The following is a 15,886-nucleotide window of genomic DNA, read 5'->3' on the forward strand; positions in this document are numbered from 1 at the left end:
TGTGAAAAATGCAGCGAATTGTCCCTTTTTTGCATTTCAGACAACGAACAAGCTTTAACCACAGAAGGGTGTGCAAAAAGGCCAAGAATCGGTCAGTAAGCATTGCGAATTACATTCCCCTTAACTCTCTCCTCAGCTACAAATCGCAGGTTGACTTGAGCGTCGCGCTTTTTCAGACTTTCGGTTTACAGATTGAATGGCACCGCGGAGATGCAGATTTCGAGACGGTGCTTTTATTCTGAAGGAAGTCGGACGTCGTCATAGTGCCGCTGTTGATAGTAGCGTCTTGAATCTCACCAGTGAGTCGCATGTGTTTTCTTGAAAAGTCTCAATCAGCTAAAAGACATGAAGAGAAGATTTAACATCAATCTTGACGACTCTGCTTTCACCAAAGAAAGAACACCGGTGAGTATTTTACTAGAATTAACGCTAACTTTTATGGCGGCTAGGTATTAGCTAGCTAACGTTAGCTACAGTACGTTAGCTTTCCCGTTGGTAAATAGCTTTACAACTTTTCAGACTTTTAATTAGCTGAACAACAAAGCAACAGACGTTTGTTACAGGACAGCTTTCCATAAACGTGAGTGGTTGTTTGTAATTAATTTCACGGCTCTCAGACATGATTTCCATGTAATTACATTCCAGCCAAAGCCTCAGTTTCAGTCTTCATCTAAAGGAGGACAAAGCACCTCAGCCTCAGACTCATCTCCAGCAAAGCCTGTCCCCGTGGTCCAGCCCCTGTCCTATGCAGAATACATCGTCCAGAGTAAAAGCAACGCTGCTCCTCCCCAGAGAGGAGGTCCCACCAAACCACCGAAGATTGAAGGTGCTGGAGTTACCAAGTTGAAACAAACTGAGTCAGATTCAGTGACATCTGCCGCAGGAGCATGCGAGACAGTTCAGGACTGTGCTAAAGAGACTGCAGGTGGATCTGAAGGAAAGAGTTACGAGGAGACACAGGGGGCTGCTACAGACCAAAAGGAGGGGAACTGTCAAAGGTCAGATCCAGGCTTGGGTCCAAAACCAGCAGGGTCTGGGAGCAGCATCATTGTCAGTCCTCGACAGGTAGACATCAGCATCTTGACATGTGTATATGTAGGGAGTGATTTATACACGAAATCACCAACTCTCCCCATTCATACATCAGTCATCTACACATCTTATTCCCATTCAGTCTCTGGGTATATTAGTTTGTTGATACTAAAGCTGATGTTTCTTTGTTAGCTTGGAGTTGTTTGTTTTCAGGTTTGTAGGTTGGCTTGTGCAGGTATGTAATCACATGTTTGTTTTTACTTATTCAGCGGGGAAATCCCATCCTGAAGTTTGTGAGGAGTGTCCCGTGGGAGTTTGGCGAAGTGGTACCAGACTATGTCTTGGGCCAAACAACTTGTGCGCTCTTCCTCAGGTGGGTTTTTGAGTCTCAACAATGGCATGTATGTATTTGATATCCAGAGGATGTGTTTGTATGTGTATGTAGAGAAGCAAACAATGTGTGCCTTGTTTTGTGCAATGTTGTCTCAACTGTGTATAAATTATTTTAAAGAGTGCAGATTTTTTTTTCTTTCTTCAATATTTGTTGTGCAAACTTCCCCCTTTTCACGCCTTTTTTCTTTTCTCTCGTGTGTGTTTTGTTTTGCTGTGATGTTGGTTTTGGGCCTGGCATGAAGTCTGAGGTATCACAATCTCAATCCAAACTATATCCATGATCGTCTCAAGCAGCTTGGACAGACTTTCACCCTGCGGGTGTTACTGGTACAAGTAGATGTGGTAAGTGAAAACATATTTTGTAATCAAAACATTGAATTTCACATGGACAAAATGAATAATTAAGTCAATACTGTCTGTCTCACAGCTGAAAGTACTATGTTTCATGAACAGTATTGTTTTAACTCCTGAAAGGTAATATTCTGTTGTTAGTACTATATTTAAGAAACTTTGAAGACAAAGGAAGTTCATTATCAGATTATCAGATGGCCTTTTTAATCAGTTGATATCTGCATATCAAATCTGATTAAATTCTGATTAGCTAGGGCAGCTGTTCAAAGGTGTCATAAATTTCCTATTTTACTCTGTTAACTACTAGTACCTATTTCTAATATACATCAGTTTGCCAGTGTTTAATATAATTGATCTGGCCTTGCATTTAAAAAATGTATACACATGAAATATAAGACTAATTAATAAAATAAAAAAAGAATAAATTGAAATTATACATTTATTTTTTCATGTATTAATATGCCTGTTTGACCCATGCCTTCTCTTATGTAGTTTCTGCTTTAACGTTTGCAGTAAACAAATATATTATTATTACTCTTGTGGCACATTCCAGACACAGCACTTTAAAAGCTGTGACGTGCATTTTTAAAAACTACATTTACCTTTGTTCATTGTGGCAAGTAAGAGCGGCTGCCTAAATTCTGTTCGAAACTTAAGAATAATACTCCCTTTGCTGATGTTCACTTTGATTTCATGTTAATATTTAACTGTCTATAAGAGAAAAGAAAACTTGAAGACATCTGGTTATCTGGTAATACTAGTGGCAAAAACAGACTTTAAAGCAAGTTGATAACAAAACCACAGATAAAAATACCCTGCTAGTTCACTACAACAGCTTTCACATTAGTAATGTAATTTTCCATTAAAGTACAGGGATAAGAATGTTCGGCATTTCATATTTAACAAAATTGAACAGCCCATACAAAACACTAAACCATTAAAGGACAGCTGTAATGTAAGCTATCCATACAGAAGTATTTGTGAAGTATATTTTGCCTCAGTGGAATAAATTTTGCTAATGTTGGTATAATTTAAGTCTGAAGTTTGCAGCTGGAGACAGTTTCTGTGCTGTATGTAGAAAGATATAAATGCCAGAGTTCACAAATACTAGATAGTGTATGAGAAAGACTCAGATCTGGTTCAGGGTATCTATAGCCTGAACCAGTTTTGAAATGAATTGTAGCCTGTCTAACTGACATCGTCACACATCATCACAGAAAGATCCTCATCATGCATTAAAGGAGCTGGCTCGCATCTGCATCATGGCTGACTGCACTCTCATTTTGGCTTGGAGGTAAGACCTGCCACAGATGAGCAGTTTGCTACAAGACTCAGATGGAATAAAAGAGCGTTCTTGGAAACAGTTTTGAAAGTTTACTTCTCTATTATCCTTTCTTTGCCACCTAAAAAAAATGAGAAATCAAATTATTAAGTTAGTTGCTCCATCTTTTGATGTGTTATGTCATACATCTTTGACTTGTAATTGATATGTAGTTTATATTCATATTTCAAACATTTAATTGAAACATCCATACAATATGTTGTTTTATTATTATGTTATTTATTCTGGCCAGGATCAAGAATCACGTAGTTCTGTAAAATGAACAAGTAAAAAGAAATGAATAAATAAACATAAGTAATACTGTCTTCCTGTGGATTTAACAGTCCAGAGGAGGCTGGCCGTTACCTGGAAACATACAAGTCATATGAAAAGAAACCAGCAGATGCACTGAAGGAGCAAGTTGAAAAAAACTATCTGTCAAAGGTGTGTGGATTTGTTGTTTTCCAGTAAAGATTGTTATTGAAAAATATGGAAGGTTATAGTTGGTGCTTGGATGGGTCCGCTTGGGTATGCATGTGTGTTTAGGGGGGTGGGCGGGTGTGGAGGCATACGTGGCGTGCTTCCATATCCACTTGTGCTCACTTGCATTCGCAGGTGCGTGTGTGCGCTTCAGTGGGTGAGCAGGCTCACGTGCGTCTGTCCATACTGAACTCTTTATTTTTTTTCTTTTGCCTCTCTTTGTCTTTTAACAAAAACAATGAGGAAAAAAGAAAATGAAAGTAGAGGAAAGAAAAGCAGGGCAATTGTCCTGCAAATTATGCTGTATCTGCACTGCATGGGTGATGTGATTGTAAGTGTTGTAAAAGATTCTGTCCTTATGCAGCTGTGGTAGTAAAAGTCACAAATAAAAAGAAAAAAATAAGAATATGGAAGGCGTTTAAATGTGATTGACCGAATATGATGTAGTCACACAGAAATGCAACAAGACTATTTTCCAGTGTGTTTTTCAGTCTTTGAATGTTGCTGCTGATTGTTCGGTATGTTTTAAGGTTACTGATTGCCTGACCACTGTAAAGTCCATAAACAAGACCGATGCCATGACCTTGCTGTCCACTTTCCAGGTGAGCACCACTACAAAGAAAACTCATCCGTATATTGCTGCTTTATTACGCTCAGTTTATATGTACAGACATATCCACAGGCTTAATCTTTTCATACTGAGCTGATGAATTTTGTGTTTTTTTCCAGTCTGTTGAAGGAATCATCAGTGCCTCTAAGGAAGACTTGGTTCTCTGTCCAGGCCTCGGGCCACAAAAAGTGAGAAAAAGTAAATGTGCACCATATGAGTATACAGAAGGTTGATAGAACATTTCTCAAAATTATTGTGTTGACATTTTGTGTTTGCAGGCTCGGCGACTCCACGATGTGCTGCATAAGCCCTTCCTCAAGTCGAAGACAAAAGACAGCTGAAACAACTTATCAAGGATGTGTGACGCATTCCTTAAAGAAATTTTTGAAGTTGGTTGTCATGTTGAACAGCATGCAAACACACACACACAGTCACACAAATGAATTAAATACTACAAACACTTGATTTGCTGGAGTGAAGAAATGTTGACCACTCTGAGAATCAGCTAGGAGCGATGTCTAGAGACTTTCAGGTGTGAACTCTAGCATCCAGAGCTGCACATCAAGTCTCTGTTATGGCTTGATACAGTTTTTGCATGTTGAATTCATTTTTATGTAAATAAATATTTTGTTATTTGTGTATACTGTATATTGCACCTTAATTCTGTTTTATAGTTTTCTCAAAACCAAAGGGAGGTCTTCGATGTCTGCAAATATATCTATTTAAGGAGGTGGAACATGGACATTGAAACTGAGCTTTTTGATAGGAGAAAGAGGGGGGATGTTACCACAGCTTGAACCAACACTAAACTTCTGAATGTGTTGCAGATTTGGATTTTCTCGTTATAATAACTACAGTATACATTTGTATTTGAATGAGTAATTTGGTTCCACTTTGAATATGAAGATGGGCAGTGAGGTTACTTTAAAAAAAAAAAAGGTAAACTAAAAGCAGTAAGTCTTTTTTGAGTAACACCGCTCTAAAATGTGCAAAAAATGATTTAACTGGAGACTAACGTTATCAGTGTTTTAAATTGTATCGTTTCCTATCCATTGTAGAGCCCCGTGCTGCCTTTAGGTGCTCCTCCGATCCTTTGCCATCTTTGGAAGTGTCCTGCTGTTACATTACGTGCTGTGAATTGTGATCTACATTAGGCTGTAGTAACAGTGAGAGCGCAGTGGAAATTGGCTTTGGTGGTACAATGAGAAACAAAATGTGATGTGCGCGATTCCAATATAATAAATGTCATACTTACATTTAAACGACTAAAATAAATACATTTTACGTTGAATGCCAAACATTTGCTGTACAATGCTGTTACATAAATGCCGCAAATCACAATTCGCACACACAATCTGGCGAATCATGTTTTTTGGGGATCCTTCAATTGCATTTGATTTACAATTCCCATATTTCCGACAGCACGTGAAGGCACGTTAACGTCAAAACAGGAAGTGTTCGTTGCATGCCAGTGGAAGTGTAGTTATGATGGCTTTACCGCTCATTTCACATTAATATACAGTTTTTCTTTATTTGTAGAGACTCCAGTTATTTCTCGTGAGAGGATAGTTGCAAGTTATTACACAGCAGGCGAGTCGAAAGAACCGCCGTTAGTCATGCAGGCAGTGAAGGAGGAGGAGGAGGATGCATCAGCTGAAGAATATGTTGCCCTGTCTAATTTCACTGGAAGTGGCAGTGACCAGGTTAGAGACGCACACAGACATTGGGCAGTCTAATATCAGCACATATTTGCTGAAAAATTGTGTGTGGCTCTAACTGTGCTGCTTTTTTTCCCCCCGCAGTTAAGTTTCAGCAGCGGGGACAGACTGCTCGTGCACGCGAAGCCCTCAGCAGAGTGGTGGTGGGCAGAGCTGCACGGGGTCATAGGTTATGCTCCTGCCAGCTACCTGCGCCAGGAGGAGGAGGAGGAGGAGGACCCCTCTCTGGAAGACCCATGGCAAGATGAAGAGTACTTCGGCAGTTATGGGACACTGGTCAGAAACTTGATTGTAATATTCTTTATGAAGTGATTTTGAGAAACATGCATTTGTGTATCAGCATAACAAAGTTAGGTACACAAAAATGTATGTAAACCATTTTGTGCAGAACCATAGTTTTGCTGTTGAACATTAAATGATGAACAATAAATTAAATATTTTTAAGGAAGTTAGGAAGAAAAAGAGAAAAAGAAACCTCAGGAAGAGTAGCTGAGCACAAGAAGTGCTGGTAGAAAACCCCAAATTGATAAGCTAATTAGATCTCAAAGACTGCTGTCCAGCCATTTACTTTTAATCCTCTGCAGGTCAAAGACAAAGAAACTCCAGCAACACATGTAGTGTTTAGAACACATGCTGCAATGTGTTGGTCTTGCAATAAAAATGTTCTAAATACTTCCATAGTTGCTGGAGTTTCTTCGTCTTTGATTTATCTCTGTTCTCCATGTACCTTGAAAGTAGGTAAAGTTGCTCCAGAAACCCTCCCCTTGCTCATACAAACCTCTTCAGGTCAGCATTTCCTAGAATGCACCAAGCGGCAAGAGGTTTTAGAACTCGCCCTGCCTCTATTACAAAGTGGAAATTGTTAATAGTTTATTTTTATCCCAAAAGTTGTGAACTTTGCAACCACTACTCTTCCTAGGGCAATAACTAAAGTGGTGATGAATTAGCTCTCAACAAAGTTTTCAAGTCTGTTCGCAGTTATTGTCATTCTGTACTGAAATTTAATGAAAACAATAGCTGCCCAGAATTTTAAAAAAAAATATATATATGTGGTGGCATGCTCAATTTTGCATTGAAGGTCTAGTGTGTAGGATTTAGTGGCATTTGGAGTATAGAAGAACTACAGTGGCTGACGTGAAAACACGAATGGCCATATTCCGATTAGGCAAAACATTAACACCACTGACAGATGACGTGACTGAAATTGATCATCTTGTTACAATGCAATGTGCTGCTGGGAAACCTTGGGTCCTTTGTTCATGTGGGTGCCACCAGCCACAGTCATTTTGTGTATTTTAAATATTCATATTAAAAACACACAAAGTTATTCAATATAACTGAAATGAATGAAATGTGATTTCACAACAGCATTTTCTCAATGACCATTTTATTTAGTAATGCCACTTTTATCACACAGTCTTAATCAAAGTAAACAGCTTATTGTAGTTAAGTTATAACAACTATTTGATTATTTCAAACTGTTTTTTTTTATCTGTATCTGTAATACATAAATAACTCATAATGTCATCTTTATTCAATATGTTATACTTTTGGTCTTAAAGGACAAAACTGCCAATACTGTCTTGACTATGTTTGTCACACATTGTACTGATATGAGGAAATCATATCAATTATTCTGTTTTATATGTTTTTTGGGGTGGGGGGGTCATCACACAGAGGCTTCATTTGGAGATGTTGTCAGATAAGAGCCGCACTGAGGCGTACCGGCAGGTTATTATCAGCAACAGTGCCTCCCTGAGGAATAAGGTGGTGATGGACCTGGGCTGCGGGACTGGAATCATCAGCCTGTTTTGCGCTCAGCTGGCACAACCCTCAGAGGTAACGTCAACAGCATGACCACACAGTGTATGATCCAGTGTTTCTCAAACTGTGGGGCAGCATAGAACTACTGCAGATGGGGCGTAGATAACCAGGGACAAAATAAGGGGTGATGCGAAGTTAAGAAGTATGATTAATTTCTGGATGATGGTATCATGCTAACCTTTATTTCACAAAAAATCAACATTATCCTTTTTTATTGGTTGATCCCCCAAATATTGTTAATAATTGATTAAAAAAATTATGGGGTGTGGTGTCATAAACTTTACTTTTTGGCCTCTGAAAGGGAGGGCATGACTGAAAAATTACTGGTATTGTCAGTTTGGCTCAGATCCTTAATTGTACATCAACAAAAAACATGTAGAGAATGTCATGGAGATTTCTATTTCTGCATCATGCATGTGCAAACGTGTTCATACCTGTAGGTGCAAGGGGATGGACATTTTTTAAAAAATGGTCAAAATTAACGCAGCACAATCAGAGATATTGTTTTTTTTTTAAATTCCACACCCTCTCTCTTGTGAAAACCTGGTGCCTGTTTTAAACGCAATGCAGCTTGACAGCCGACAGTTGAGATTTGGGTGTGATATGCTTTTTGCAGCTGATGTGGCCAGTTGTACAACTTTATAGTAAGTAACATACAAAAAAATAGAATTTAGCATAATTCATTTTTACCCAAAAATGTATTCCAAAGTTCAGAGTTCATCTGAAATGATAATACAATTCCAGAGAATGTGCCAGACTACTCAGTTTACTCACACTGCACATTAAACACTGGCATACTACTCCCATCTGCTGGACAACAGTTGTCACTAAATGGCAAAAACATCATACAGTGTCTATCTTTTTTTTGTTTCTTTTGTAGGTATATGCCGTGGAGGCAAGCTCAATGGCAGAGTACACCAGACAGCTGGTGAAGCAGAACGGCTGTGAGGAGGTGGTCACGGTGCTCCAGGGACGAGCTGAGGAGATCGAGCTACCTGAGCAGGTGGACGTCTTGGTGTCTGAGTGGATGGGAAACTGCCTGCTGGTAATAATGACACTGTCATTACTAATAATACAAACTACTGTGTGAAGATTTGTTCAACTTTAGATGCTTAATCTCAGTGTTATTACAGACTCATTGGATGTCAATCATGCTCCTCTGCTGTCAGTCTCATTCAGGTTTAAATATACTACATCACCAAAGTCCATGCATTGATTGGCTGTCAGTTTGCGTCTTGATTTTAAAATTCTTGCGCTTGTTTTTCATAGTCTTACACCAGCATATAGTAATGACATTTTTATTATCTTTCTATCTCATATATTGCATTAACCTGAATACAGGTGATATGTAAACAATGTTTGTGTGATTGATCATGTTTCCTTCTTCTGGTCTAGTTTGAGTTCATGGTGGAGTCAGTTCTGCTGGCCAGGGACCGCTGGCTGAAGGAAGGCGGTGTGATGTGGCCTTCGTCTGCGGCCCTCAGCTTGGTGCCGTGTCAGGCCAACAGCTATTATGCAGAGAAGATGGCCTTCTGGGAGCAGCCCTACGGTCTGGACTTCACTCCTCTTCAGTAAGGGCCATTAGTCAGCTGTTCTCACTGAACATTGTCTTGACTCATATTTTTTATGTACATACTCAGATTTCACTTGCAAAATGACTTAATAGTAGTCACACCATGTTACCTTGAATTTCTGAGGAAAACATACACATTGCGGCAGCACGGTGGTGTCGTGGTTAGCACTGTTGTCTCACAGCAAGAGGGTCCCTGGTTTGAACCCGGGTGGGAAAGGGGTTCGGTCCATGGGCAGGGGCCCTTCTGTGCAGAGTTTGCATGTTCTCCCCGTGTCTGTGTGGGTTCTCTCCGGGGTCTCCGGCTTCCTCCCACATTCCAAAGACATGCAGCTCAGATCGACTGGTGACTCTAAATCGCCCTTAGGTGTGACTGTGAGCGTGAAAGGTTGTCTGTCTATATGTGTCGGCCCTGCGATAGTCTGGCAACCTGTCCAGGGTGTACCTCGCCTTCTGCTCGATGACAGCTGGGATTGGCTCCAGCCCCCCCACGACCCTTGCAAGGACAAGCGGTTACAGAAAATGAATGAATGAATGACTGAACATACACATTGCAAACATACTGATCTATGACTGATCTGGGAACACATCACAACTATATTGAACATCCATTTATAAATACACAAATCCAAGGTAATCCAAGGTTCATTTATCCAGTCTAAATAAAAGAAAAACTGCTTTTGTGCGCATTAAAAAGCGGTAGATTTTTTTACTTTAACCTTTGACAATGGAAGCAAACACAAAAGTGCTGTGCTTGGATTTTTGTGTAGTGTTATCTGTGGCAGCAACCTCATTTCACCATAGTGTTGACCAACATTTCATCTTTGCAGGCCCTTGGCTCAGCAGGAGTTCTTCACCAAGCCAAAGTTCAGCCACCTCATTGAGCCCAATGACTGCCTCACCGCTCCCTGTGATGTCCTATGCCTCGACATGTACACTCTGCAAGTCAAAGACTTGGAGGTATTGTGTGTGTGTGTGTGTGTGTGCGTGCATGTGAGAGTAATATTTCCACCCTCACACACATTGATTCAAGATTCAAGATTCAAGATTCAAAGTGTTTATTGTCATATGCACAGTATGGAAACATGTTTCCCTGTACAATGAAATTCTTACTTTGCTGTCCACAGAATGCCTAAAAAACGTTTAGCAAATATAAAAGAAATATGAATAGAAATTTAAAAATTTACAATAGAAGAAATTTAGAAATTTGCAATAGAAGTAGAAAGAACAGTGCAAATAAAACAGTACAGTGCAAATTTGAACAGTGCAATTGTGCATGTGCAAACGGAATAGTAAACTGCAATATTTAACTGAGATAGCCCTGTGTTTCATTTCTCAGGAAATAAAGGGTCAGTTTCATTTCTGTGTGGAAAAGTCTGGTGTTTTCCATGGATTCACAGCCTGGTTCACTGTTCACTTTGAGAGCCTGGAGACGGGAGGCGCTACAGTGGAGCTAAACACCGGACCTAATTCTGAGTAAAATAAAAAAACACTCACTCACTCTGTTGTGCTGCTACAGCATGAAGAAATATTCGCTAACAGCAGTGCTCATGAGCCCGAACAGCAATGTTTAACAGCCCATACAGATAATTCAAATTATAAAATTACTGAGGGGCAAACATATAGGTACTGCAAAAAATGTCTGCATGTATCTCTGTTATAGGTTGCAAATAATGTTCCAATACTCTTAAAAGATTTGGAAAATTTGAGCATGGAAATGTAAGATGGTGGTATTTTATTATTGTGAAAATGTTATTTAAGCAGTGGAACACCAGCAACTCTGTGTTCTGTGAGGTAAAATTTCTGTGTCTGTCAATGGAATGTTGTGGCTGTGGACGGGAGCAGCAGCAAGGCATATTTTAGCCTCCTAAAAGGACCACCTAAAAATATCCATATCACTTTAAGGGTACTATAGATTAAAAATATTTTACCACTCTACCTTGCCGTCAGACAGTCCTTCATGATGAGGAACTGAAGCTGTTATACTGCCCTCTTCAAAGCCACCAGACTCCACTGACAACAAAAGTAGCATTACATAACAGAACATGGGAGTTTCTGGGTTACTGGTGACTTGATCGTTTAGTTTGTTGTGTTTTTTTGTGACTTTTGGAACTTAACATGGTGTCGACAGCAGTATGTGGGTCTATATATTGCAAAAACGTTGTAAAGAAAATTGTCACGTCATATAGGAAAATGTTAGAGGGGTGTGGGAAAATAGCATTTTGATACTAAAACAGACACTAAAAATTAAAATTTTACAATTTGAATATATTAGCAAGACTACTGGAATGATACACAAACCTTCAAGAAAATTATGGAGCCACCCTTGAAATCTAAAAAACAAAGTTTACAAAGTGTCTTGAAAGAGCCATAAACTGCCAAGCATGACAATAAGACTCTTTCCTCTGCAGGCCAACACACTGGAAGCAGACTCTGTTCATGCTGGACAGGCCGGTCAGTGTGTATGCTGGAGACTCCATCAGTGGAACCATTCTCCTGCGCAGGAACCCCGTCTGGAGACGCCACATGACCGTTACCCTGCACTGGAGCATCAACAGCAGCACAGAGGACACAGACAGCTGCCAGGCAAGCATTTCATCTTAAATGTTGCACTCTCCTAATCTAATTCATTAACTATGTCCACACAGTGGTTTGTAAATTGTTTTATTGTCTTTTGCAGCATGTGGTTGCATCTCTCACTCTCATGCACTGTGATTCCCAAGGGTCTCATTTTTTACTTTCGATTTGTAAATGGTGTCCTTCAAGTGACTTTTTTTGCTCTTTGTCCGTAGGTTGGGACAAAGAGTTTCCCCATGTGGAGGTGACAGATTGTCATCGTTGGTGGAGATCCACAGGAAAACAGTCTAACACATGTCCTGTTGAGTTTTGGGTGAGAGAGGTTTCAGCTGTGAGCTGCTGCTGACCTGGAATAAGGTGTGACAGTCAAAGGTGGTCCATCTGATGGCAAATGCAGTCCCACATTAGCCCCGTAAGTACAGGTGTAGGTGATACAGCACAGTACAAACCATGTTTTAAGGAAAGAATTTACAAGCTGAGAATGAACTGTGGAGCGTTACAGTATTTTTGATTTGAGCGCTCACTGGCCTAAGTGGAAAAAGAGGCTTTATAGAGGACAATGTCTGAAACACACAAATTTGTTTTGAACAGATATGCGGTCTCAAGGTGCAACAAAAGAAATGGCTCAGTCCTCCACACTATGCTTTTATGATTATTTTCTACTCTATGTGCATATTGTTTTACAATAGGCATTTAATTTACATTGATGGTACATGGATCAAGTGCTATTGTACATGCCAGTAAGCTTGTATGGGTTTAAATAAACAACAGATTAACCATGAACTATAATGGTTACAAATATTTTTTTTATATTCACAGATTAGAGTGAACACTTCACGCCACTGACAATTCTACTAAATTGTTAGCCTTACAGGCATTAAAAACAACATTGTGGTACCTAAAAATATACATAAACAATTAAAATAAATTCTTTAAAATAAAATAACTGTACAATTAATAAAATCATGTTGACATAAAATGCATGACTGTATCATCGGAATTATTCATCTACATATTTGCTCGTTGTCCCTTTCTCTGATCACTTGTAAACATGTAACTTTTACATCAACATGAAACTACTGTCCTGCATTTATTACTACTATATGCAGTGGCACATTTCTTAGTTAAAGACCATTTTTATCTCAGTAGATGCACTCCTTGGTCATGGCTCCGTCTTACTCTTTGCTTTTGCTCTGGCGCGCGTGTTGACCTCTGAGGATAAAGGCTGAGTGGGTAAGGATTCAGGAGAAGGAGGCCTTGAGAGTGGGACAAACAGGGGAGGTTTAACAACTTTGTCTTTAGCCGCCTTCGCCATATTCTTTTCCCTTTTCTGCCTTAAGTGTTTATCGCAGTGGTTTACAAACGTATCCAGCTTGACAAAGGTCTTGTTGCACACTTTGCAGTGATAAGGACGCTGTCCCTTTTTGAGGCGTATGTGCAGCCTGATGTAGGATGATCGTACAAAGGTGCGGCAGCACACACCACACTTCAGATCCTCTGAGCTACTCTGTGTCTTCTGGGGCTGGTTTATTGCTGGTGGTTGTACCGCTGGTTTGGCATGCCCAGATGCCTCTGCAGCCTTGTGAGAGAGCAAGAGTGACAGAGAGCGAAAACCCGCACCACACTCCTCACACTTGAATTGCCGCTCTCCTGTGTGTAGACGAACATGTGCCAGGAGCCCAGCCTTCTGCGTGAACGACTTGTCACAGTGGGTGCACTTGAAGGGCTTCTCGCCTGTGTGGAGCCGTTGGTGGGTCTTCAGATGTGAGGCGCGGCCGAAGGTCTTACCGCACTGTGGGCACTTAAACGGCCTGTCCCCGCTGTGGATTACTTTGTGTGCCATCAGGTGGGAGGACTGATGGAAGTACTTGCCACAGGTGCTGCATCTGAACTTCCTCTCCTTGTTATGAGAGGCGAGGTGAAGGGTCAGGTGGGCGGAGGAGATGAAGGTTTTGGAGCACAAACCGCAGCTGTGAGGGTCCAGACGGAGGCGGCGGTGTGGACGTTGCCCATTCGGGAGGCTGCTGCCTGCCTCGCAGGATGAACATTTGGAAGGACTGGCTGTTTTGTGTACACGCTGCTGTTTCAGAGGGGCTGTTTCAGAAGTGTTAGTTGAATCAGAGTTGGGCTCTGGTAGCCTGCATCCGCAGTCCGAGCACTTTTCCGTTTGTTGATCTTTATCATCGGTTTTATCCAACATGGTGCAATTTATAACGTGAGTGGCAGGGTTTCCACTTTTTCACACATCATAGGAACATCTGAAAGTGATAAAGACATTTGTTATCATGGATGGATTACTGAACAGGCCTACCAAGCCTTCAGCTGCAAAATGTCACTCAAATGAACATGTACTGATTAAGAGGATCCTCAAAATGTCCACAAAGAGATGCAAAGAGACACACATAACTATAACAAATGTGTAACACAGCCATAAAGAGATACTAATTGACTACAACAACCACAACAAGACACAATTTCTACAACACAACAAAAATCACAAAACTAAAGAAACAAAACCATAAAGAGAAAAAATGACCACAGAGACAAAAAGGATCTGTAAATACACACAAAGTAAGTACAAAAAAATGGGAAAAACAACCAGAAAGACAAAATTATTACAAAGCGACACAAAATGTAAAAAAAAAAAAAAAAAAACAAAATTTAACCCAAAATTAAAAAAAACTAAAGACACCCAAATGACTAAAAAAACAACCACAAATTGAGACAGAAAGACCACAAAAAGATGAAAAGGGACAAAAAACAATTATAGAATGGGGGAAACAACAACAATGTGAAACAAAGTGACAAAAATGAGAGAAAATTTCCGCATAGATATCCCAACAACTACAAAACAGGTCGCCAGACTACAAAAAGGCACATAATTACTACAAATATGCAAAACCATCACAAAGTCTGTGTCTTTTAACTATATTTAACTTTTCATATCTATGCCCAGGGGCCTTTGTGTCATAATCCACCCATGTTTGTTATGCTTTGCTGTGATACAGCTCAGGGTAGACATGCATTAACTACTTGAAACCTGTGCATACTGGCTTGATTTCTTTCAAAAACACAGGAAGAAGGCACCAAGCAGCTGAACAAGAAATAGCCCAAAAATTAGCAAGAAATTAGTGAAAAGTTACAACAAAATTACCTTAAAATAATAAGAAAAAACAAGAAAAGTAAAAAAAAAAAAAAATCAATCAAGCAAACAAAAAAAGAAAATGTGCTAAAAAAAAAAACATTTAAAAATCTTACATAAATAAGAAAAAGACAAATCTGTTTTTCTAGACATTACCCTAGTTTTTTAATGCATTATTATTATTATTATTATTAATAACAAATCTTATTTAATAATCCAAGTTAATTTTCAGATCACTTTGCATGATATATTTTGCCAAATTGCTCAATATTTTTGTGTGTGCTTTTGAAAGAAATAAAACCAATTTTCTGTTTTATGTTTAAACATGCGTATCTCAGCTAATTACTAGGTTAACACAAAGGCTAAATTACGGATTACTTTTTAATTAGTTCCTCGTTACTGAAGCTATACTGTATGTCACTGCAAGAAAATACAAAGCTGGTCTGATTACGTGGATCACTGAACAAGCCAAAATACTGTAATCGGCATGCAAATCTGACAACCAGAAATAATACACTAGCTCGCTTGACAACCGATCAGCTGTGTCGTAGGCCTCGCTTCGCCCTAAACAATGAAATTGCACGATGGTAGTAATGGCGCATAAACAAAGTGTTTTACATACCGCGTTCATTCTTCGTATGAATTAATGCATGTATTGAAAATGATTATCTTGTAAACGGAGTTATACATCTCAATAACACTGCCTGGTTAACAACGGACAGAGGAGATCGTATTTCATCTGCTATGGTTTCCTGCAAGAAGCAGCCCGGTTTTAGCGGAGACGCAGGCTGCAGCAGCATCTAGCGAGTGGCGGAGTAACTGTGCGATAATGTCAGAGGGACAGTACAGGCAAACAGCTGATGACGGG

At 39.7% G+C, this 15,886-nt stretch overlaps 3 protein-coding genes across 3 annotated transcripts; 2 read left to right on the plus strand and 1 right to left on the minus strand.

Annotated features, from left to right (window-relative positions):
• Nucleotides 1-308: 308 nt before the first annotated feature.
• On the plus strand, nucleotides 309-5,472 carry ercc1 (excision repair cross-complementation group 1). Its single transcript, XM_042494872.1, has 9 exons — nucleotides 309-405; nucleotides 646-1,065; nucleotides 1,302-1,405; nucleotides 1,668-1,767; nucleotides 2,994-3,070; nucleotides 3,442-3,541; nucleotides 4,108-4,179; nucleotides 4,307-4,375; nucleotides 4,466-5,472. The coding sequence occupies exons 1-9, from the start codon at nucleotides 346-348 to the stop codon at nucleotides 4,526-4,528; spliced, it is 1,065 nt and encodes a 354-aa protein (XP_042350806.1). The 5' UTR covers nucleotides 309-345; the 3' UTR covers nucleotides 4,529-5,472.
• A 177-nt stretch (nucleotides 5,473-5,649) lies between these two features.
• On the plus strand, nucleotides 5,650-12,708 carry prmt2 (protein arginine methyltransferase 2). Its single transcript, XM_042495229.1, has 8 exons — nucleotides 5,650-5,890; nucleotides 5,990-6,181; nucleotides 7,583-7,744; nucleotides 8,610-8,774; nucleotides 9,125-9,300; nucleotides 10,130-10,259; nucleotides 10,639-10,775; nucleotides 11,711-12,708. The coding sequence occupies exons 1-8, from the start codon at nucleotides 5,804-5,806 to the stop codon at nucleotides 11,901-11,903; spliced, it is 1,242 nt and encodes a 413-aa protein (XP_042351163.1). The 5' UTR covers nucleotides 5,650-5,803; the 3' UTR covers nucleotides 11,904-12,708.
• LOC121949516 (oocyte zinc finger protein XlCOF6.1) lies at nucleotides 11,966-15,782 on the minus strand. The gene is made up of 2 exons (XM_042495230.1): nucleotides 15,641-15,782; nucleotides 11,966-14,134 (listed from the first exon to the last, which is right to left on the minus strand). Exon 2 carries the CDS (start codon nucleotides 14,074-14,076, stop codon nucleotides 13,039-13,041), a length of 1,038 nt encoding a protein of 345 aa, XP_042351164.1. The 5' UTR covers nucleotides 14,077-14,134; nucleotides 15,641-15,782; the 3' UTR covers nucleotides 11,966-13,038.
• Nucleotides 15,783-15,886: the final 104 nt, after the last annotated feature.

Source organism: Plectropomus leopardus, chromosome 10 (genome assembly GCF_008729295.1).
Source record: "Plectropomus leopardus isolate mb chromosome 10, YSFRI_Pleo_2.0, whole genome shotgun sequence".
NCBI classification, from domain to species: Eukaryota; Metazoa; Chordata; class Actinopteri; order Perciformes; family Serranidae; genus Plectropomus; species Plectropomus leopardus.